We start from the raw sequence: 24,859 nt of genomic DNA, 5'->3' as shown, positions 1-24,859 counted from the left end.
GTACATACTCTCTTCCTTCTAGCTCTTAAAAATAAAGGAAAACTCATCTCTCAAGTTACTTCAGTTGGTTTCTGCTATTTGGTCAAAAGTTCCATTCCTATCAAAACACATCCATAAAAAGCGACTTGTTTTTTGTTTCAATTTTAACTTTGATAAAGAGGGAAAAAAAGCCAAGGAGACTTTGCCAACTGTAAAATTTAGCCATATTACACAATGTTGAAATTTTCACACCAAAAGGGTTTTCTTTGTATGTGGTGACAGCACCTGTTGATGGTTTAAACTTAATAGTAATAATGAATGATTAATGTTTTCAAAGACAAGTATTTTTCTGTGTAGGAGTCCCACTTAAATGATGTTCAAACCTCAGAAAAGCACTAGTAAAAAATGATGTCATGATTAGTTCTCAAAGTGTTCTTCCATTTTGAACATAATGTGATACTGATTTTGAAATACTATAGAGTGGTTAAAGAAAAACATACCCATTTGTCCACACTTAGCCTAGCATGATTCCTCAAAGGATAATTTTAATCAAATCTGTTATGGTCACTGGTTTTCTAATACGCAAGCTATGGTACAGTACATGACAACATTTGTATGACAGTTTTGTGTGACTGAAAGGTTGCCCTTCTTGGTTTGCATAAAATTATCATAGAAAATCTTTCTTGGTATGTAAAGGTAATCAGTCTAGCTATTTCAGTGTTACACCTTTTTGCACACAAGTCTGAGTCTTAGGGACTGATCTTTGTTACCGATGATTATTAGCAATTAGGAATGTGTTACTTTCAGGAAAGGCTTTTGGGCCATTGTTGTACAGCTCAGAGTCAATAAACTCTGAGATGCTCGCAAAAGCCTTTTGTTCTCATTGAAGCCTTGTACTTGCTCTAACTTCATCAGAGCAGAGAAAAAAAAAAGAATAATGTGAACAATAGGAGCCATGGAGTTTGATTTAGCCCTAATGTGAGGAGGCTGTAAAAGCTGTCAGGGAGCTTGATGGATTGGCTCTTGGGCTGCCCTCCTCAGTGCAAAGTAATAATGTTCCTGCCTCTTGTGAGAGTGCTGGATGTGTCACCTGGGTCGTAGCTTATCAGCCTCAGGGGCCAACATTTCAGATGAGGCCCAAGTGCAGTTAATGATGTATACAGAAATTTGTGTGTAGATTCTGGAATAAGACAAGCTTTATTTTGAAACTGTTTGTCTGACCAAGAAAATAATAAGGTCATGTCTGAAAGTCCAGTCCTTTTTTTTTTCCTTTTCTTTCAATGACATGGGAAAATAGTTTCCCAATATTGAAAAGTGTGTTTCTGTCATCATATTGGTTGTAGTTTTGATGAGGAAGGGCATGCCTATGATAATCCTTTGAAGGATGTTACATTGCAAAAATAAATGTAGGCATTTTAACTGATTCCTGGAATTCAAAGTTTTTGCTTACATTTTGCACAACACTGTCTTCAGTGTCTAAATAGTTTTGTTTCTAAACCTATGAGGGTCAAAGGTTTATCAGCTCTAGTGCATGAAAAAGCCAAGAGAAGCTGTAGTAGAGTCATAGATCACAGCAGGTCTGGGTAAACTAGCCAGTCTGTTATTAGTAAGTGAACAAATTGGGCAGCATACACAAGGGACACTTAAAGGCAAATTTTCAACCAGTTGCTGGGAAGAGAAGCCTAACAGAAACTACATTGATCACTAGTGGGAAATAGTTTTGCTGGGAGCTTGCCTTTGCATTGCATGAGTATAGATGAACAGCTGCAATAAGCCAACTGGTTAACTAGATCTTTTACTAGTTTATCCACTTGGGAGGTAATTTAAAATACAGGACGAAAATCATGGTGAACTTCTCTACAGAACTATGACACATGTATCAAAGTAGGTTAGTTGATAAGTAGCTCACTTTTGTTCTGTCCCAACAAAATGTCTGCTTTGCTTCAGTATAAGCTAAGCCCTTTTACCTTTCCTCTGCTCGGGGAGAACACTATTAGTCACAGTTCATTAGGCTTGTTTACAAAACTAAACTGGTATCTTAAATGTGTAACTGAAATACTCTAATTGCTTGGGGCATCTTTTCCACCACAGAAATACAAGAATTTTATAATAGGAAAGACAGTGCTGCTTACTATTTTCAGACCCAAATAACAAGCTTGTGGGATAAGAGCTGTAAAACTTACGTAGCATTTAGCGCTGACAAAGTATAATATTTGTTTTGTTGTTTTCAAATCTAGAAGGTGGCATTTCAAGCATAGTTTTGGTTTTAATCTCTTAATTAGAGCAACAAAAGATCTTAAAATGAGGTTACACCAAATCCTGAACTGAAGCAATTATGTGTGAAGGAGAGCCCCAGATGTGTAAGGTTCTCAATCTGCTTCTCCTAGACCAAGGAAAAAGTGAAGTGGTGGGCGTTGCCATACTAAACTGATTCCTTTTTGGTGTATCAGTGGAAAAGAGGTAGAGGAAACAGAATTCCTCATTTACAGTTGCAGTTTTCATAGAATTCATATATTCACCCAGTGCTTGACTATACACCACTTTTATCTTTATGTATGTTGATGTGAAGTTTTTTGGTGTCATATTATTATATTAAGATTTTAATAGAGTTTATATCTACAAGCATAAAAGATGTGTTCCCTGCAAGTCCCACACACTGAACAAAAGAAGAAGAGATGCTTGTCTCCTGTTAGCTGTAGTAAGAAAATCCACAGGTGTTCTGTAAAAGAAGTCCTATATGTTATTTCCCTATCCTTTGTCCTGGTTGTACCTGTTTTAGGTGTTTACTTTTCCAAGGCTGACAACAATGAAGTCTTCATGAAATAAGTGAAGCTTAATGCAGAGAGAGAGAAATGTAAAATGCAGTTCACTAGATTTCAGTGTTTCAGCCACTGCTTTAAATTGCTATTTAAAATTGCAGTGAGTGAAATAATAGAGAAGTTATCATGTTTAGTAACTGCAGTTGGCCTTTGTAAAGAATTGCTTGTTAGGAGGCTTTATGGTTTACTGAGGCCACAGCTGGCTGTCAGTAGAGCTACAGGAATGTATTCTCTCTTGGGCCTGGTAGAGCTAGAAATGAAAAGGATCCAAAGCTGGCACAAAAGCAAATAAATGCTTTGACTTTAAATAAAGCATCATAATTTATAAGGGGCTCTGCTTCTGAATCCCACTGAGGTACATAGATCAGCAGCTGCTCTTTGAGGTTGAGCAGAACTGTCTGCCTGGCTTGACTGTAATTCTGGTATCTGCATTCTACAAATCTGGAAGCATTTTCATGGTTTGGGATGGGAATTGTTTATTTATTCATGCTGTTTCTTTTCCATAAATTCTATCTCTTCTGTCTTCCATTCCTTTATGTTTCATTAGCTACTCTACTGTTTGATAAATAATTGTACCAGTGTTTGCACCTGGTAGCTCTTTATCATGATGTAGAGCTCTGGGGAACTAATCACCAGAGACACCTGAAGGTTTATAGGTTCATTTAGTCATCTGTTGTTTGTTTGGGTTTTACTCATCAAGTGAATTGTTCCTTCTGTAGCAGAGTTCAGAGCTGGGATACAAACTTCTATTGAGATGTCCTAATACTCACATTAGGAATAAAAACAAAAATGTGTGAGCTCCTTAAGAGATTTTGGGGTTTTGGTTTGCCTTTCTTTAAATTTATAGGGACACATACACACATACATTTATACCAACTTCCCTATTTCTGCAGCTGTTTCTCAACAGTCTGCTGATGAAAACACTATTTCTGTGTTCAGGTGCCTGAGACGAAGAATAGAAATGAGACAGATAATTCTTAAAAGGAACTCTTGAATGCTTGTTTGGGTGAGAAAAAAATTGTTTTGGTTTTCCCTTTTTTGGTCATACTTCTCATATTAAAACAATAACACTTGCCCCTACGCTTCAGGCTTCTTTTGTTTTGCTATGTACTTTCTTTTAAAGGAAAGAAGTTTGGGAGAGAAGTAGCTGAAGAGATCCTGTAATTAATATGAAGTGCAGGAAGCAAGTGTGACAGATTAGTTGAAAAGCCCTGTGTTCTGTTGCTTATCTCAACTGACATACGGTGCTAGAGTACAAGCAAAGGCAGTGGATTGTCGGGCTTCTTTTTCTTTTGCTCAACAAGTAGTCAGAAGAGTGTCCATGGTTCAACCGACCAGCAATACAGAAGTTGAAATAACGCTCCTTGAGAAGTGAGTGAGAAATTCAGGGGATTAAAGAGCAGCATTTCCTTCTTCTGAAATAGAGACTATGTGACACATTTCAGTGTCAGGCTATGTGAATCACAGTTAAGATTACTGAAGTAAAAGATAAAAAATCTGCTAGAAACAAACTATTTCTGAAACAGATTTGGTTTTCTTCAGAACACACAGATGTTAAATGATTTTGAACTTGCATTTTTAGTATGAGCTGAAATAAAGTAAGACTGCAGTTTCATTCTCAAGCTGCAGTAAAGCAGTGAAGTTGTTCAGTTACTTTGCCTGAAGAAAAGGAAAGTTTTGCACAAGAATCAAATCTTTAGTTTTACTCCAGAGGTCAGAAACCTATAGCCAGCTAATAACACAATTGCTGTTAACAATTGCTGTTAGCACTGCAAACATGTGGTCTGACATTCAAGAGGTGTAACAGCAATTTATCAAAAAAAAGTTTTCCTAGTCCTGCCAAAATCTAATGCTTTTGATGTAAATCTGGCAGGAGAAAATTGTGTGAGTCGCTGTGGCTTCATAGTTTTCAAAATCACCACTCTAAATGGCTCATACTTTAGTAGAACTATTTAGTTGAGGATTAATCAACAAGCCACTTGGGAACCAATCTGATGTGCTTTCTGGGATATTACCCAGTTTTCATTGAGTCTTTTATTAGTTTTTTAATGAGTGTGAAATTTAGCCTTTTATTTGATTAGGACTTGTAATACTTCTTTCAGCTCTCTATTTGCATTTAGATCTTGGTCACTGGTTATTTGTTAAGCAGACTGCCTTTAGGAGAAATATACACTGAAAAAAATTTGAAGTGTCATTGTTATTATAACTATTAAGGGACATGAGTTCTTTAATTAGATGCTGCCTTGTTTTCCAGGGCCAACCTGTCTCCAGCATTTCAGTCATAGCTTTGTCCAGAGGCACTACCATTTCAGCTTACCCTCAGCAATGTCTTCCTAACATGCTGGGTTTTTTTTATACTAAAGCTGGGAAAGGATAATGTTGCTAGGAAGGCAAGAAAAAGAAATGAAACCAGAGCTTTTTTAGCTGACCATTCAACTGAATATTGACCAGCTGTCTTCATGAGAAAGAAATAGATGTTGGTAAATAAGCTAAAGTTTAGTTTTCCAAGAAGTTCAATGATTTTCCCAAATCAATACAGCCTATCAGGCTTCAGAACAAAGGCTGCAGGAGACATGACAGTGATGGAAGTGGGTTGTGTTCTTTTGTGTATTAAGCACGTAGGTTCATGGGGAAACAATAGTTCTTCAAGTATTTTAGTGTTTATTCTTTTATGTACATTGGGCTAAACTTCTAGATTAAGAAAATCTATTAAAATTATTATTAGGTGGAATGAAAAACATTTTTCCTTGATGATCCAAGTCCATGGTTTCAAGAGGTACTCCTCACTGTATAATTGCTGCTGCTTTTTTGAATATTAGGGGGAGTATATATAATGTAAACCCAGGGAAAATAAGCTCTGTGTGTGTCATTGTTAAAGGTATAACAGCTTATTTTCAAATTAGGGCAGTGGTTACTACTTCAATATATTTTAACAAAGACTTAATAACGAAACAGAAAATAAAGGATATGACATTTGAATAAAGTATCTGTGAAATTTACGTTGCCATTACTCAGAACTTAACTGAAGATCACACAAATACGAACTTACTTTGTTATGCTGTTGCAGAAAGTGATGTAGTTTAAAATCCAGCTTTAGCCACCAGCAGGATATTAACTAAAATAGCAGGCTTTAGCCTCTCAGCCCAATAACCTTTAAGCTTGCTATGCTTTCATAAAATACAAAATGAACACCACAGCTTAGTGCCTTAAAGGTTTGTGACTGTACCAGCAGTATTTGATTAAGCTTCTTTTCCTTAATTCTTTCCAATTTTCTCATCTTCATTGCTCTACAGTATTTGTTCATATTAAAGTCCAGTGCTCAGAATGACTAATTGCAGATCTGTGCTCTAGATAGTTTGATTACAGGATGTGGTTAGAGTGACTTCATTCACTACAGCATCAGGGCTCTTAAAACAAAACAAACTAAAAAAAACGCACCACTTTCATTTCCAAAGTACCTGACAATCACTACATTCTCAGGCTTGCCAATGTTAATCCTTGTTACCTGTGCACCTGCTGTAGCTGAAGTTCTTGTGCCATGCTAGACAGTGTGTGATTAAAGTAGTAAATAAACTGTATGTCTACCAGATTAGCATTCAGTGTAGAAGACTTGGCTTCATAAGTAGAATGTTTACTGTTAATTTTACTTCTTGATGGAAGTGTGTGTGTGGCTTCGCGAACGAAGATTTGGGAAGGGCTCTCCCCACGTGTGTGTGCCCTTTCAGCCTGAGCAGTGGATTTTTTAGGTGAGGCACAGCGTGCGCGGAACTGGCCCCACCGTTTAAGTCCTGAGGTTCATCTGCCACAGCCGAGTGAGCTTGGACAGTGACAGTGAAGTCCTCAGGCCTAGAACCTACAGCACCCAGCATTTCCCAGGAGGTCTCCCATCCAAGTACTAATCCGGGGCTGACCCTGCTTAGCTTCTGAGATCTGACAGGATCGGATGTCAGGGAGACATTTAACTGCCTTGATGGAAGTAATCAGTGAGAAATAAGCTATTTGCATTGCAAGTCTAATATAAACATTGTTATGTGGATTTTATGCCTGGATGAATTGCAGGTGTATATGTGGATCTGGGATTGATGATGGTGTGGTGGTGGGTATGGTGGTTGTGAGGCAAATGAGTTATACTGCTCTCACAAAACCAATAGCAATAAAAAAGCTTGTGATAATCGTTAAGAATATAGATTTTCATCTTGCAGCTTTTTTCACTTCATACACTTTAGTTCTTGTTAGAAAGTTATGGCAAATGTGGGACTAAGGAAATTGCAGTGCCACATGTAGAATTACCATGTTTAATCCACGGTAGTGGGTATACTCAGTGATAACAGATAGTCCATGCTTTGGCTATCCCAGGCATGTCTCTGTTATATAAGGCTGGGACAAAAGGCAAATAGAATTTGACTTGCAAGCAAATTTGTGGTTTCACTAATCACAAAGATACAAAAAATTGATTTTGCTGTAATCATCAAGTGGTTATATGATGCTTTCCCAATACTGAATATTGCATCTCAACCTTAAAGAACTATCATGTCACAGAGATTTTTATAACCAGAATGATCGTATTAACTTTTAAAGAAGTAGTCTTGCAAAAATACTGCAAAGCAAAATATACTTTGGAGATCTTCCTCTGGTGTCAGCAAGTTTTCTTAAAAGAATATTCAGAATAGTAAAGGCAGTATGCAAAATTTTTCATTTTGGAATTTTGAGCACATAGGACTCCACTGATGTTTAAACATAAGTTAACTAAGTTCTAGTTAACAATTTGAAAGATCATGTAAATATTCTTCAACAAGTCAGTTACAAAAGTGTTCAGAAAGACTTGTGCAGATCTGTTTCCTCCAGAATTGTGTAGATATTTTTGGCCAGACTGTCTGCTAAGAACAGAGGAAACAGCTTCTTATACAAAAATGAAGGCATACTCATTCACCCATTGAGATAACTGGTCTTCTGAGTTCTATGGGAAAACAATCAACTTGAACTAAAACAGGATTTTGTAGCATTTGCTGTGATCTGAACAAAAAAGCAGTCTATACTGTGAACATTAAGTCAGGCTTTCCAGTCTGATTGAGTAATGTCTACTTATATTTGAATTTGACCATGTTTCTTTTCTAAAGCCAGTGTTTTAAAATGCTGAGGCCTGCATTAAAGATAGTAATGTGATAATTTGATTCCAACCACATGAAGTAATTTTTAAAGTCTTGAATACAAAGCATAAAAAATCTTGGTTTATGTTCATTGCAGAGAACAGAGTCAAGAAAGCAAAGAGATTAGAATTTGGTTTAGACTAGATACTTTCTATTGTTTTTTTCGATGGAGGTACATCTAAAAAGCAAGAGCAGATCCAAGCAACAAGCATAACGTGGCTGGTAGAAGTGCAGGGCCAAAGTAGTCAACATGAGTGGTATCCTTGCTTGGTATTGAAGAGACCATGTGATTATGATGTCTAGCAAATGGTTTAGTTAGTTTGTTTCCAATTTGTGATAATGTATTTAATTCTGTGAATACAGATATTAGTAAATAGCAAAGTTTTAGTTCTGATCTTTGTTACTCAGCCACTGGAAAGGAGGAAGAGGGGACAGGAAGGAGAACAGATACATCACATCCATAGAACTCATAAAAAGTGCTTCTTTATATGGATTTCTGATATTATTTTATTACAGATCACTTTTGTGACATGTGGCTTTTCATTCCATAACAATATCCAAGTGCATATTGTCACAATTGTTTGGTACAATTTATCTATCAGAAGTGCTTATATAAAATGGTTTTGTGCTCTCTAGTCATGTGTTAGTTTTTCCTGTTTGAGAAGTTTTTTGCCTTGAATGCTGTGGTTGTGAATATGATGAGTTAAATAAAAAACTCATAGTGTCATATGTACTGTGAAGGAAAAACAGCAAGGTACAGAATCTTTTCTTGCTCCTAATAGGCTCATGAAATTAGCCTTGATGTAAAGGAGGGCCTTGTATTGACAGTGGCGGGCACCAGATGACATCCTCTGTATATCACAGTCATACATCAATGCTTTTGGGGTATGATCCTGCCTTAGTTAATAATGGATTTTGGCAGAAAAGGTACATTAGCTGAACTTTGAAACTTCTCAGTAACATGACTCTGTTTTCTTGTGATATGAGCCCATTTTGTAATTCCCACATATGAAAACATTACTGCTTATTGTATCTACTCAATAATAAATAGTAGCATGAGTGGTAACATTGGTACGTTTAATTTCCTTATTCTTGATTGCTTTAATTTAGAACATATGATGCTTAAGACTGCAGAATATATTACTAATTTCAGATGTACTGTAACTGTTACATAGTTTGCAAATGAAATGATAAACCAAATTAAGAAATTTACACCCTGATTTGGGAAGGTAAGTTTTTCTCTATTACAGCTGACTCTTGTGAACTGTGCTCTGGTAACTGATCAAACTCTCTGAGTTGACACCCTTACTTGGTGAAAGAAGCTTTTGCATGTAGTCTAAATATATTCACTATTGTTCATCCAACCTCACAAGAACAGAATCAGATATTTTGCTAAGTTTCCTCCTGAATTTGAATCTTAAAGAGTCCCAATACCCTCAAGGATACTGCATTAGAAGTATCTGGGTTTTTTCACCATCCTTCAGTAACAGGTATTTTAAAAAGTTTATCCTCTTTGGCTTTTTTTAAGAGGAAAATATGTATTCAGACAGTATGAAACCTCTGGGTTCCTCAGACTGTTTTTGAATTTTCTCTCTTGCTCAGGCAATGATAAATAAATTATTGTTGCATGATGAGTAGTCTAATATATACTGTAATGTAAGAGGAAGTCTTATTAAAGGGCTTGAGACAGACCCAGTAAGGTTTGTTCCTGTAAGTGATACATTACCTCACAAGATGAAGGAAGTATGAGGGAAGCTATGCACCAGGACACACACGCACAAACAGAGGAGCTGGAACAACCCAGAGAAGGGTTAGTGCACCTATGACTGCATGCTGAGTGTACTCAAAGGCAATATTCAGGGGGGAGATGAAGATTGCTCTAGTGCTGTTGTTGTTCTGCCTCGGAGATAGTGCAGAGGTTCTTGTTTGGAGCTGGAACTCTGTGCCAGGACAAATAGTACCCCCTCACTTGGTGTGGCAAGAATAATCCTTTCTCTTCAGTACTGCATGGTGGGGATTACCACCTCAGTTATCTCCATTTTCATTTTCCAGTGCTTTGATCTAGTAAGCCTCCACCAGTTTCGTGTTTTGTTAGATTGGTCTTACTGATATGTTGCTTACATTCTCTTAACCCATTTCTGTGATAACCTTAGAAGAGTAAATGAGTTACCTTCCCTGCCAATTCTGTAGAATCTTACTTGTGGTTGAGCAATGTGCTGTCCATTAGGAAAAGGAAATTTATTCCTTGCCACAGCTACTCTAACACAGCATGGAGATTAATAGTCTTTCCCACGTACATAGGACCTTTGCTAAGAGTAACAAATTGACTGAGATGCAAAATGTAACTGACTTTAAGGGAGTTGAAATACTGACTTTGTTATACTGGAAGGTCATCTGAATGTCTGCTAAGAAGTACTGAAATATGTATTGATTTCAGGGGCTTTTATTATTATCCCTATTCTATGCCTTCTACTTTGCCCTTTTTTCTATCAATAGGTAACAGAATATCCCTAGGGCTGGTATATAAATTAATAAATGAATAAAGTACACATAGAGATCAACAAGACTAAAAATATCAAGGAAGATGGATGCTTAGGTCAGAATAAACCTTCATTAAAAAAAATCTCACACTCCAAAATTCCCAAACCCAAACTACCTTGGGAAAAATAAATGGCACAGATAATTCTTCAGTAATACTCTGTGGGATGTCAAAAAGCCCTTCTCTTGCTTTGTACTTTTAACAGACTGGACAAATACTGGTATGTAGGCAGGAGGGAGCAATGGTGTTGCTGTGGGGGGATGGACTGCATGACATAATAGAATTTAACAGTGGAAAATACCTGTAATTTTCACTTGGAGCCTTATGGATTCACAGATGACAAGCTGTTACAGCAGAAGGAGGGCATCAAGGTCACCAGAGAAACACCTTTCTAATCTCCCCTCTCTAGTGTGCGAGTGGCATGTGGGAACATATCTTGAAGATGCTCATTGCAAGAAACACCATTTCCACCAACAGTATTTCCTCTGTGGCTGTATTGGAGTGTTCTCTGCCTCCTCTCTGGCCCCAAGCACCCCCCTGCTGCCTCAATGCCTGTGGAGGGGAAGAGGGTAAAGCAGCCTTGGTGTCTTTGCACATCACTTAGTTTGCGTAAGTTGTAAAAATATGGCATGGTGTTTAAACCCTGATCACAGAATCACAGGATTAGTTAGGCTGGGAAATACCTCCAAGATCATCAAGTCCAACCTGTAACCGAGCAACACCATGCTGGAACACTACCATACCAACTCCACCGTGGCACTAAGTGCCACATCCAGTACTCTCTTAAAGCACCCCTAGAAACAGTGACACCACCATCATCCTTCTAGGTACTCAAATCCTGTCTGTGACCCTGGTTAGAAGTTCTCTTTATCTTTCACGCTTCAGACCAGATCACCCCAGCCTACACAAGTTCAGTCACATAATCTTAATGGCAACAAGAAACCATAGGGGGGATAAATTTCAAATCTGTCACAGAGAATTTTCAAGGAAATCCCTTCTTCCCTTGTACCTCTGCTAATAACACTTAAGATACTTCTCTGCTGCTAAAAGACCGCAGCTGGTTGCATGTTAACTTCACCTCAGAGCAGCAGAGAGGGATGGTTTTAGTGCAAAATTAGAAACTGTGCTGTTAAGACAAAGCAAAAAGGCAGGCTGGAAACATTCTGGCAAAATGCCATCATCATATCTGTTACAGAAACGCTGCAGATAGAATAAGGGAAGTGTAGAGGAAAAACAAATCACAAGGCTGGCAGCTGCGAGTTGGTGTCTTCACACTTCTTATAAATTGGGAACATTTTGTATTGCGCCTTTCTTTGATAGCTAAAATGTATTTTTTATTTCAGTGTTTGTTCTAATGAGATGTCTGGTTTAATAATACCACCTTGTTTTTATCGGTGGCAGTCAATAAATTAAAGGGGTCATTATGCTGACTAGTCCATAACATGATGATAAATTATGTGAAGAAGTGTTTGAGGGTAACCTGAAAACATTTGAATTACATCCTCCCCATTTATTTTCTTGTTGCTTATGATATCCTTACCATTCATACATTTTATAGGGATAATTCAAATAAACAAAAAATAGAATTCTGCTTTAGGTGGGCAGACAGATTTACGTTTAATAAAAGTCACAAGTGAAAAAGCAATTAGATTATGGTATGTTTTTAAAGGGTCCTTCTTCCAATGTGTATATATTCCAATTATTCTTAGCTTTACAGTGTTTATGTCTACTCCCTTGCTTTCCAAAGAGGAAAAAGCAAGGCAAATAATACATGTTTCCAGCTATATCTGCTGAACAAAAATTGCAGTGCAGATGTGTGTATATTTGTGTGTTTGGATATATGCAATTTCAAATAAATAGAAACATCATTATCATATTGTTCAAAGCAAAGCAGATTCTTGTCAGTTACCTACTGATTCAGACACTAACTGGTGCTTGGTTTATGCTGGCTGGCTGCCAAGTTAAAGCAATTATGTGCAATAATAGCAAAATTAAGAGTGAGTGTTGCTATTTTACAGCAGGACACGGCAAAACCCATTTCCTCTGTCGGCTGTATCTTGATTACACACACAGTGACACAGACACGTTCTCTTACACACGTACACATGTGTGCACACACTTTTGTTCTTTGTTTTTTGCTGTCTTTCCTGTGGTCACTGAGGTCACTGAAACCAGAAAAGAGGAAGAGTATAGACCACAGTGTTTAAAAGTAACTGAGAATAAGGGTCTCACTTCATATGGAAGGAGAGAAAAACAAAACAAAACCAAAAGCAAACCAACCAAAAAAAAAAACCACACCCAAAAAGAAACAAATTAAAAAAAAAAGAGAGAGAGAAACTAAAAGCTTATCCCAATTAATGTTCTAACTGTGATAATACTTTCTTTTGCTCCCACTGGCAGGTGTCCTAGTTGTAAATGTTACATGGAGGAACAAGACTTATGTGGGAACACTTCTGGACTGCACAAAGCATGACTGGGCCCCTCCTAGGTAGGCAAACTTTCTGATTCTGTTTTTTCTCTACAATATTTAACCCCCTATCTCGGTCAAGAGACTGTACAGAGATTAGTAAAACACAGCTGGTTATAATTGAAAACATACACCAATAAAATGAGTAGTTCTGTCTTCCGATTTGAAATGTGGAGTCGAAATTCTTTTTTACTTTCCTTTTGTATTTTTGAGAGGGAAGGGAAAATACATGGGACTCAGTGAGATGGCTCAGTTATTTTAGAAATGCATTTCTGTAAATTTGGAAAATTTTTCACTGCATTGTTCTAATTAGCTGGATCTGTCCTTACCATTTTTGTAATTTTTTAATGACTTTCCCTTTGAGACTGTAATATTCTTATTTATCAGAAGGACATCTTTCCTTTAACATATATGATGGTTGTATTGTGGGAAGCAGTAGTGTTATTTGTTTTTTTGGTTCACGACTCCTGGTGATGAAATCTCTTTTTTGTACAGGTTTTGTGAATCACCAACAAGTGACCTGGAAATGCGTGGAGGGCGAGGCAGGGGAAAGCGGGCAAGGTCCGCTGCAGCTGTCACTGTACCTGGGAATGATGCAAGTTTTGCAGAGTCTAGAGGACTTCAGAATAAGAATCGAGGTGGTGCCAATGGGAAGGGGAGGAGGGGCAGCCTTAACTCAAGTGGGCGCAGAACACCCCCAAACTGTGCCATGGATGAAGTAAAAGCAAGCCCCTCATCCACAAACAAGAGGAAAACTAAGCCTCCTATGGAGCTAGATTTAAACTCCAGTTCGGAGGACAACAAATCTGGAAAACGTGTTCGTACAAACTCTAGAAGCACTCCCACCACCCCACAGGGGAAACCTGAGACTAATTTTTTGGACCAAGGCTGCTCTTCTCCAGTGCTGATTGACTGTCCTCACCCCAACTGCAACAAAAAGTACAAGCACATTAATGGATTACGCTATCATCAGGCTCATGCACATTTAGACCCAGAAAACAAACTGGAGTTTGAGCCTGACAGTGAAGACAAAATTTCAGACTGTGAGGAAGCATTGAGTAATGTGGCACTTGAATGCAGTGAGCAAAGCACAAATTTGCCAGGCTTTGATCCACTAAAAGCACCAACATCTCCTTCCTCCATTGCTACCCCAGGGACCCCCAAGGGAAAGAGGGAAATGACCAGCAATGGCCCTGGTTCAGTTATCAGTTCCAAAATGGGCAAGAATTCAGGAAAAAAGAAGGGTCTGAACAGTGAACTGAACAGCCTTCCAATAATTTCTAATATGGCAGCCACACTGGATAATTGCTCAGTAACAGATGGCAATTTGCAAACCGAAATGCCGAAATTGGACGCTGAAGGCTTAATTGACAAGAGGAGTTTGGGTGATAAAGGCAAGAAATCAAACAGCTGCAAAGTGGATAAAAACCTTTCCAAACTGAAAACAGCCAGGCCCATTGCCCCAGCACCAGCACCAACTCCTCCCCAGTTAATAGCTATACCTACTACAGCCTTTACAACCACTACTACAGGGACAATACCGGGACTGCCCTCTCTAACAACTACTATTGTTCAGGCTACACCAAAGAGCCCTCCACTGAAACCTATTCAACCAAAGCCCACAATTATGGGAGAGCCAAGCACTGTAAATCCAGCTCTCACATCACTCAAGGACAAAAAGAGAAAGGAAAAGCGAAAACTGAAGGACAAAGAAAGCAAAGAGACGGGCAGCCCCAAGATGGATTCTAAGTTGGGAAAGCTGGAGGATTCAAAAGTGTCTGGGAAAGACTTATCTGGACATTTTTTAAAGGACCATCTCAACAAGAATGAAGTGCTAGCTAATGGACTGTCAGAGTCTCAAGAGAGCAGGATGGCAAGTATTAAGGCTGAAGCTGATAAAGTTTACACATTCACAGACAATGCGCCCAGCCCTTCCATAGGGAGTGCCTCCAGGATGGAATGTAGCACTTTGGTGAATGGACAATCTGCCATGGCGCCACTGCACGTGTTAACACAAAACGGTGCAGATAGCACGGCTGCTAAAACAAACAGCCCTGCTTACTCGGATATTTCTGATGCAGCTGATGATGGTGGCTCTGACAGCAGATCCGAGGGCATGAGGTCAAAGGCAAACTCTCCATCAGATATTATTTCTAATAAAGATGGTGTTGTAAAAGGACATTCTTCAACCACAGCACAATCAGTTCAAGCAAAAGAGTCTCATTCTCCCTATTACCATGGCTATGATCCTTATTATTCCCCAAGTTACTTGCACTCTGGACAGGTCAGTGTCCCAGCAGCTGGGAACACCAGTACCCCACAGGGACTGAAGATCAAAAAAGAGGCTGAGGAAGAGGCTGAAAAGAAGGAGAAGGCAGAAGCATCAGATGCCAAGAAAAGTGAAAGCACTTCTTCTAATTTGCAGCCACAACATCAGTCAGTAATAACACAAAGACACCCTGCACTTGCTCAGTCACTTTATTATGGACAGTATGCCTATGGGCTCTATATGGACCAAAAGTCCTTAATGGCCTCTAACCCTGCTTACAGGCAGCAGTATGAAAAATACTATGAGGACCAGAGACTAGCAGAACAGAAATTGGCACAAACTGGGAGAGACTGTGAAAGGAAGAGTGACCCTCCCTTGAAGGAAATTGGGAAGGATGACAGCAAGCAGAAGAATATTCCATCTGCCACTATTTCAAAGGCCCCTTCAACTCCAGAGTCCAGTAAAAATAACACTAAAATAGGGTCATCAGTTCCCAACAAAGGTGAGGAGACAAGCAAATCACAGATCCTTTCCAATCACCAGCAGCAGCTTCAGTCTGACAGTTTAAAAGCGAAACAAATGGAAAACCACCAGCTTATAAAGGAGGCGGTGGACATGAAATCTGTTATGGACTCCATGAAGCAAACAGGAGTAGATCCAACCACAAGATTCAAACAGGTGAGATCACAGGTAAAAGAGCAAGAGAGTATTGATTTATCTGTAAGTTGTGTGAAATTCTCTCCCTAATGCTGATATGTTCTCTTCTATCTTCAGCCAAACAATCTCCACCATCCTTTTTTCAAGGTGCATGGTATTGTAGTCTATGAACAGACCAACAGACTTTCCCAGTTTTGCTCTTTGAAAAGAATAAAAAAAAAATAAAAAAATCTAGTAAGATGGTGACATAACTGAGGCTTAAGACCTGAATAGACTATTTTAAATTGTATGCATGAATAAAATGGAATTAGATTTCTCTTTTAGATGTAAATTCCAAGCATTTTGCTTGGTTCAGAAATGAGAAATTTCAAGCAAAATAAGCAGTTTTCATTGTGAGAGGACTTCAAGTAGATTTGAAACATTATTTGAAGTATTTCGGTTTTTTTTAAATGACATTTGGCATTTACTAAAGATGGGTGAGCTGTTTCTTTGAAGAGTTGGCTTGAAGCACAGTTCTTTATCTTAACCCAAGGTGACCTTTTTGAAGCAGGTAAGTTCCCCTTCACTCCTAAACCAACCTCAAGCCCTTACAGACCTACACAGTGGTGAAATCCTCTCACCATTGAAGTCAGTGATAGTTTTTCTATTGACTTCAGTGGAACCAGAATTTTATCCAGTGGCTTCATGCTGACCTACCTAGTGTCACATTGCTTTCATTTGAGGCAATGTGACTGTCTCTTTACACTGAGTTGGAGGATCAATGCTTGATGCTTTCATGTTCTGGGGTGTGGTATATCCCAGACTTCACCCTTGTGGGCTGTCTTTCAAGATACACTGGGATCACGGGAGTTATGGAGCTCTAAAGGAAGTGGGATGGTACAGTTCTAAGCAGGAGAAGATTTTTGCTGATTCAAATGAGTATTTGAACCAGACTGCCCAAGCCTATAGTTCTGTGCTTTTATTTCTGTGGCGTGTGCCACAAATGTTTCTGAATTGAAGACAATATTTACAATTAGCTCTTGCATATTCTGTATTAGAAAAAAGAAGTCTTACTGTTCCTTCTCAGGACGGATTTGGTATGCTGTTGTAAAGAACTCACATACATATGACATGTTTATAAATTGGTTTGTGTAATATATTGTATAAAAAGGTATTTAGAGTGCCCAGTACATGTTCTTTAAGCCATGTGGTCCTGATCCTGTAAGTACTTACCTATGTGTAATTTTACAAACTTGAAATAAGAGTTTCAGCTGAAGAAGTCTGCATTAATGTCTGACTTCTGCTGATTCCCAAATATTTGTGATACCAGAGGCGGCATCTTTCCAGCTAGATCAGTTTTTCTTATGCATTATTCCAAGTATTCTAAGTGGCACATTATTAGACAGCTTGAATTTTAATTTTTTGGTTCACAGATATTTTTTGCTCTCTAGTGGGAACATCTCTCTTTGGGCTTTAATTAAAATGTTTTATGAATAGCATGGTCTCAGGACTTTTACAATACATGTGTGTTTCATGATTAAACTAGTCAAAGGCATGAAGGAGGGTATAAGATGAGGCAATTGAATTAAATTTTGGTAATTGTCTTGATGCCTAAGAATTTAATGTAATTTTAGAAGGTTTTAGAATTATATAGGCTCTATTAAGTTACTCTGATTTTAAGTGCACATATTGAGTGCCTTTCTCACCAGTTTGGGAGCTATTCTCAGGCTCAACCAAGGCCATATGTTTTTGAGAAGCCACTTGGAAGATAACAGGAGACAAACAACAGAAGAAGGCCCAACTGCCCCCCCATGAAGAAGGGGGCAGATTGACAGGCCTTTTGGGTGGGCATTCAAGACAAATAAGAGTACTGATTGGATGTTAATAAGGGGTATAAAACCTGTAAACTTCCTGATCAGGGGGTCAGACCCCTCTGGGTTTGAACCTTGGAAGCTTCCAATAACAAAACCCTGTATACCTTTCTCCATTAACTTGTCTCCAGAGTGTCTCTGTTCACAGGGGTATGAGATCTGGAGGCAACAGTTGCTTGCTTCTTCATGGGAGTATTGGTTTGACTTTGAGCTCAAGGCACTCTGTAGCAAGCAAACCTCTCCTCTATGTAATAGAGGTATTAAAACAGCTATTAAAAATATATTAAGTATGGGAAATATCAATAATGAACTTATTTCAACACCCAAGTTCGTAACAACTTTTTTATTCTCTGTATTAGGATCCAGATTTACGGACATGGCATCATTATGTCTATCAGCCCAAGTACCTTGATCAGCAAAAATCAGAAGAACTTGAGCGCGAGAAAAAGTTAAAAGAAGACAGCCCTAGAAAAACACCTAACAAGGAAAGTTCCCTGCCTAACCTTCCTGTCTCATTAGCAAGCATTAAAGAGGAGCCTAAAGAGGTCAAGCGTTCTGATTCTCAATCAGTGGATGAGAGCAAGATAAAAAGTGATGATCAAAAGACTCCTATAAATTGGAAGGACTCTCGGGGTGCTAGAGTAGCAGTTTCCTCACCAATGAGTCAGCATCAGTCATATATCCAGTACTTGCATGCTTATCCGTATCCACAGATGTACGATCCCAACCATCCAGCCTATCGCGCAGTCTCTCCTGTCCTAATGCACAGCTATCCTGGTATGTATTCTGAAACTTGCCTTGCACCATAGTTAAGATTTGCACCCTCAGGTTGCAGTAAAGCCTGCATTTTAGTATTTCTTTTAGTAGCCAGGGTAAATTAGATGCTTCATGGGTGACATTGTGTTGCTGATGAAACAGATTTAATACAAGATGTTCCTTTTATGAACTCTCACAGTTCCCAGCTACAGGTCTCTCAACCCTTGACAGTCTGCTATTGCTGTTAGATTGACACATAGTTTATTGCCTATAAAAATACTCTCTAAACACTTACTGTCAGAAACATTATAGTTACTGTTCCTTTCACCTAGAGAGGACCCATAAATGTCTGAAATGGCTATCAACTGAACGCTCTTTATATTCTCCATTCATCAGGGTAAATTAGGTGATGAAATTGAAGAGCAGAGATGCCTTTTGATAGTCTTGTGGTCTACTTTTGCTGTTATCCTCTCTTCTGATATTCCCTTCTCCTACCTTGATGTAACCAAAATGTAAAAACAGTAACTTGATGTGGTATTTATTGTTTACCTGCAGGAGCCTATCTCTCTCCAGGATTTCATTATCCAGTTTATGGGAAGATGTCAGGGAGAGAAGAGACAGAGAAGGTCAATACGAGCCCGAGCATCAATGCAAAATCAACCACTGAGTCCAAAGCACTGGATTTACTCCAGCAGCATGCCAGCCAGTATCGCAGCAAGTCACCTGTTGTAAGTCTTTGTGTGTTGTTACTAAAGAGGATTATATATGGGAAGGGGTAGAGAAAGAACATAATTTTAAGAAGCACACAATCTGGCATAAAACTGTGAATGTGTGATTCTTCTTTATAGTACAGCTTAAAATAAAAGCAATTTATAGTCAGGATGCTTCTGTGGCATAAACTGGAAGTGACACATACAACAGAGTTCTGTGCTCAGAATCTTCCTATCTTGAATGGACTCATTGAAATATGAATTCAGAGATACATCCTGGGGCGCAGTTTATTGCAATTAAACAGGAAGCTCCTGTTTGGAAACAGATAATGAAATGAGAAGTTGGGCTATGGGATTTGGTAATATCCCCTTCTTGTATTTGCCAAGAATCCACATCTTCCAAGTACCAGAATACCAGTCCCCATTTCTAAAGATTTACATGTTGGAATAAATACTAATTTTTCACTTTCAGATAAGTGGGTGCTAGTTTTAATTGTGAACAAGTCACAGACTGTAATTCTTTTTTTTAAAAGATTTTTCTGGCTATTCAGTCAGGCTTGATCTCTTGAGTGCTCTAGAGGCTTGACTTACTTACATCAGCTTTCAGCAGCTCAGCTAGGTTGTCCAGGCACTGGCAAGCCAACCAGTCTTCAGGGAGCCCAAAACCAAAAGTCATCATGCTGGCTTCAAGCTGCAGGCTGTTGCCTCAAAATCTCTGTGCCTTGGAAAATCTGCCATTAGCCAGAAAGACTAGCTTTAGGTTAGAATCAGTAGGAATACTTCTTCATAAAAATTAACTTCATTATTTGTATTCAAAAAGTTTTTGAGAGGTAGTGGCAAGTATGGTTTTCTTGTGATTTCATCCCTTTTAAAATTCCCACATCGGTTTTCTTTCATTTTCTGTTACTAGCCTGTGGAAAAATCAGCAGCTGAGCGTGAACGGGAAGCAGAAAGGGAACGAGACCGCCATTCTCCTTTTAGCCAGCGGCATCTCCATACGCACCATCATACACATGTTGGAATGGGTTACCCCCTCATACCTGGACAATATGACCCATTTCAAGGTGAGCAGAAAATGTACAATGGTGGGATCAGCTTTCCTCAAGGAATTGTTGCCTGAACATTGGAAATCACGCCTACATGAAGCATTTTGAACAGATCCCGTTGTTAAATCATAATTGCTTTACATTTAGAAGGAAGGCTTGAAAATTTACAGTATATACTAACAGTGTATTATTAGCTTCATGTCTGAGAAATACCAAGGTTTTTTTCCAAAACTGGTTGTCAGAGCATTATTAAAGATGTACCAGTTAGGCTGTCATTCCCATGAATGTTTTGATTCCTCCCACAACTGACATTAACTGTCTGAAAGACAGTAGAAAAATCCAAACCAAACAACCACATTTTTGTATAATTAGGGTTGTGTAAGCAATGGAGAAAGTGTAGCAAAGACAAAAGCATTTTATACTGAACATATTTTATGTACAAGGCATTGCAGTCACAAGGGTTTGTGCTTGTTATAAGTCAACCCTCTGAAAGAGGACTCTGTGTTTTGGCAAATACTGTGCCTGAAGTTGAAGTTAGGGCAAAAGCACAGTAAGATACGATTTATTCTCCCTAGGTTTTACACCAGTCTTTGAATGCTTTTTCTCTAAATGTGGACTCTAGCTGAATGAAGAAGAGATTTCTTCCCATGCAGCAAAGTATGTGCTACCACAATTGGTGTCTAAATGACATTATTTCTAATGTTCACTTGGTGCCTCTGCGCTTATTTTTATTGTGTAAAAGCCTTGACATTTCTCAGTTTGATTCAGTTATTCCATATGCCTTTTGGGATGCATTATGCTTGTTCAGTAGCAAAACTAAAAATTGTAAGTTATTATTGAAGTATTGTATTCTGAGCAGATGGCATGTCGTTTCTGTAATTCACTGTGTTTTTTGATTCTTCTTGTTTCCTGGTACCTGTAATTTCTATTGAGGTTGCTATTCATACAAACCACTTAGCATCATGCAGTGCAGTGTTTGGAAAGGAAAGCAGTAAACAGAAATGCTGTAATTTCTTGTAAAATATCCGCCAAGGACGATTCCGTTTATTATATAAAGATATATTGATCACACCAGGCAGACTGGAATATTTACCATTTATGTAGCATTAAGCCCCACTATTTTCTAGCTCTTTGCCTTAGAGATGCTTCCTACCATTTCTCTAAGCACAAAAATCCATTAAAACCAGACTTAGTTCAACATTCCTTTTTTTCTTCTTTCCCTCAGGATTGACCTCTGCTGCCCTTGTTGCCACTCAGCAGGTGGCTGCACAGGCATCTGCATCTGGTATGTTTCCTGCACAAAGAAGGTAAATAGCCAGTAAATTATATATCATAGCATAGAGAGGAGAAAGAAAATCATAGATATTTTATCCTGATGGTCTGCAGCTCCACATATGACACAGTTTTGAAGTTTGAGGAAAAACTTGGTATTTGGGTTAATTGCAGTTTTGTTTTCTTTAAGGCGACATTTTGTCCTTAGTTGTGTCCTTTAACTGTAACATAGGTCATTAAGAAAGAACAAGTAGTCTGTCTCCTGAGATTTTTCCATTGACTGTGTTTTAAGGATTTGTATTAAGATAAAAGAAGTGATTATGAAATATAATTTGAAATCCAAATTTTTTTAGAATGAATTTAATAATAAGTTGGTTCCGTTTATGATGAGGAAAACTGAGAATTTTATCTATTCTGCAAGTCTGCCTTTTTTGCTATTTTGCTTTCAGAGAAGTTTGTTTGGGAGCCCACTAGAGACAACAGCTTATTTAAGTTACTTCCACACATTTGCCTCACAGTTATTTTCTAGGTTTTCAGGTAGAATTTACTTGTAAGGTATTACCCTTACTCTTCAAGAGGAAAGACACTCTCCTGTATTATAGTGATCCCATCTCAAACAAAAAACCCAAAGAATCTTGACAGTTAGAGTTTTGTTCATTACTACCATGTAAAGCCTCGGAGTTTAATGTATTAAATAGTACTGTAAAGTTCCATGGTTTTGAGTGTCTTTCTGAAAGCTGACTCTGAAAACAAGCAACCATGAAAGGCTCTTAGCCGGAATTGAGTAAGAAAGGTTTGTAGCCCTGAAAGACCTGATGGATGGTAGGGTGTCAGTACCCCACAAGATAAATCCTGGCACAGGTTTACTTCTATGTTGTTCCTGGCAGGGGAGGGTTTAGGACATGGCCTGCCATCTTTTTTTCCTGAGTTTGAGAACAATTGTACAGATTTCATTTCATGATGTATCCAAGGTGCAGGAAAAATAGTGTGAAGAAGAAATGCTGATTACTAAACATTCTTCTTTCTCTTTTCAGAGAATGATGAATTTGGGGATGAACATTGTCATGTGACTGGATCACATGAGGAAGCGCTTTATTACAGACATCAGTTCCATGGTGTTAATTTGAAATGCCTTAATGGCAGGCAAAAACCAGTCATTTCATTTTTGTAAATTGCAGATTTTATCACAGAGTAACAAATGTTGCTGTAATTAGACTTCTGTTTTTTTATAAATATATATATATGCGTATATATATATACATATATATATAAAAATATATATATATTCTTTACTTTTTTTGTATCAGTACCAAGGCTCGCACACAGGGTCTGCTGCTAAGTTGCGAACCACACAGTAAATGGAGATAGGTATTTGTCATGTTTAGAAAGCGTTAACCACAAAAGGCTGTTCTGTTTTTTTTTTCTTTTCTTGTTCCTTTTCATTTTCTTTTTTTTTCCTTTCCAACTGTAAATAAGTAATACTATGTATCAGTGTGCCTGAACCTTGCATACCCTTCTGATATTTCCCACAAGCTCTCAGAGAGGCTAACTGTGGTGACACTTTGGTACAATGTAGATGTCTATTTGGTGGTTCCTATTAAGATGCATCAGTGTAAAATGTTACTGTATTCACTGTTTCATTGTAATTGTGTATTGTGAAAAATATACCTTTGGAAGGCATGGGGATTCTAGTACCACAAAAACTGTGTTGTATATAATGTATAGATTTTAAATTGAGATAATGAGCATCTGTGAATAATGAAATGTCTTTTTTGATAATCTTGAATGGCAGATAACCTAATAGCCTGCATACAAGAAGACATCTGTGATTGTTCTATTACTTGAATAGTCCTGCAGTCTTTTTTTTGATGTTTACAATTACCCAGATTTAGAGGAGAGACTTTAATGCCATTACCTGTTTACTTGTTTTATGCTGTAATCTAGTTTATTTTATGTAAAACGTATATCAAATACTTTCTTTTTTTTACTTGCCTTAAATAACTTGGCAATCAGAATATAGAAAAAAAGTTGTGGATTTTTTTTAAAATTTCTAGGTGTGTCAATGGGCCACTTTGAAAGGTGTGTCATAGCTGTAGATAGCAGAGACTGCAGCAGCAGCACAGCTACAAATTGTGTTCTTGCTGGGCCTGTGCCATCGTCCTCTCCCAGCAGGAGATGCAGGACCCAAACCAGGTGGCAGTGGACCTCTTTCAGTTGACCGTGACAGGCTCAAAAAAGGCCCATAGTAACACTGTGGATGGTATTAGTGGAACTGAAATCTCTAATACCTCTTTTAGAGCAGCTTTGTATGCTATAAATTATAGGCAATTTTTTCTTATATCTGTATTGCCCCCCTTTCCCCAAATTAACCAGATACCTAAAAACAGAGGAGCTTTCAATTACAAAAAATAAATTGCGTTGCTGTGCTTAACCTGCATTACCACAAAATAGATATTTTATGTGGCTATACAGTCTGTTTTGTTACAATGTGGTTAACACAGTACACAATAATATGAAATCACTAATCATGACATGAAAAGACATCAGATTTCTTGGTGAGAATTTGGGGCTTTAACTTTTGTCTTTTTCTGCATATCTCAGTTACACTGATTGTCAAAACTGGTTTTTTAAAGTTTTACTGTTTTTTTTTTGTTTCATGTTTTGTTTGTGGGTTTTGGTATTGGGTTTTTTTGGGGTTTTTTTGTTTGGTTTTTTTTTGACAGGGTGAATTACTGCAAGTTAAAGGTTGTTCTTGAAGTTGATTCCGTTTCTTCTACCTTGTGAATACCTAATACAGAAGGATGAATTAAAGATTCCCAACAGACAAGCACACTTGGACTTTTTATATTACTATGATGAATCTGCCATTAATATTGCTATAATTGTTTTATTTTTATAGGCATAAAATCAGTTCCCTTAGTGAATAGTTACAAGGTTTATTGATTTTTACTACACATCATTCATCTGTGGCTTACTATTATTGTCTTGTTATGAACACATTCAGAAGTATCACAGTGGTGACATCCTACAAGTTAGCCTCATAAAAAATGGGAAGGAAGGGGTGTTTTCTTTGAAAAAGGGGATATTGTGAATGCAGGGCTCTTGAAATAATAAATGCCTTATTACTTCTATAGTAAAGGCTCAGATGGCTTTTGTATTGAAATGTACCATTGTTTTTTTTTTGTTCCCACGTAGAACATTAATACTTCCAGAGCAAAACAGATCTTATAAATTCACACTTGGTGATTTTGATTTAGTATGGTTTGAGTGTCAGAAGTAACTGGAATAAATTACCCTGCTTGATACTGGGTAAGCAACAGTTAAAACTACAGTGAATGTTACAGTTTT

At 38.0% G+C, this 24,859-nt stretch overlaps 1 protein-coding gene across 3 annotated transcripts in view; it reads left to right on the top strand.

The window, feature by feature from the left end:
- Positions 1 to 24,636, top strand: part of ZNF608 (zinc finger protein 608) — an 85,440-nt gene extending 60,804 nt beyond the window's left edge. Inside the window, exons 4-10 of one of the 3 annotated variants that reach the window (XM_071581393.1) lie at positions 12,885 to 12,972; positions 13,447 to 15,898; positions 18,087 to 18,504; positions 19,039 to 19,211; positions 20,104 to 20,257; positions 21,465 to 21,524; positions 22,546 to 24,636. In XM_071581393.1, the coding sequence (XP_071437494.1) occupies positions 12,885 to 12,972; positions 13,447 to 15,898; positions 18,087 to 18,504; positions 19,039 to 19,211; positions 20,104 to 20,257; positions 21,465 to 21,524; positions 22,546 to 22,682 (3,482 nt within the window). In that variant the 3' untranslated portion in view covers positions 22,683 to 24,636. Of the gene's footprint in view, positions 1 to 12,884; positions 12,973 to 13,446; positions 15,899 to 18,086; positions 18,505 to 19,038; positions 19,212 to 20,103; positions 20,258 to 21,464; positions 21,618 to 22,545 lie in introns of those variants that run through there. The other 2 variants (XM_071581394.1, XM_071581395.1) reach the window with 2 other exon arrangements.
- The last annotated feature ends 223 nt before the right edge of the window (positions 24,637 to 24,859 follow it).

The sequence above is a fragment of the Pithys albifrons genome, chromosome Z (assembly GCF_047495875.1).
Source record: "Pithys albifrons albifrons isolate INPA30051 chromosome Z, PitAlb_v1, whole genome shotgun sequence".
NCBI lineage: Eukaryota > Metazoa > Chordata > Aves > Passeriformes > Thamnophilidae > Pithys > Pithys albifrons.
This window is presented reverse-complemented; position numbering and strand designations above follow the sequence as displayed.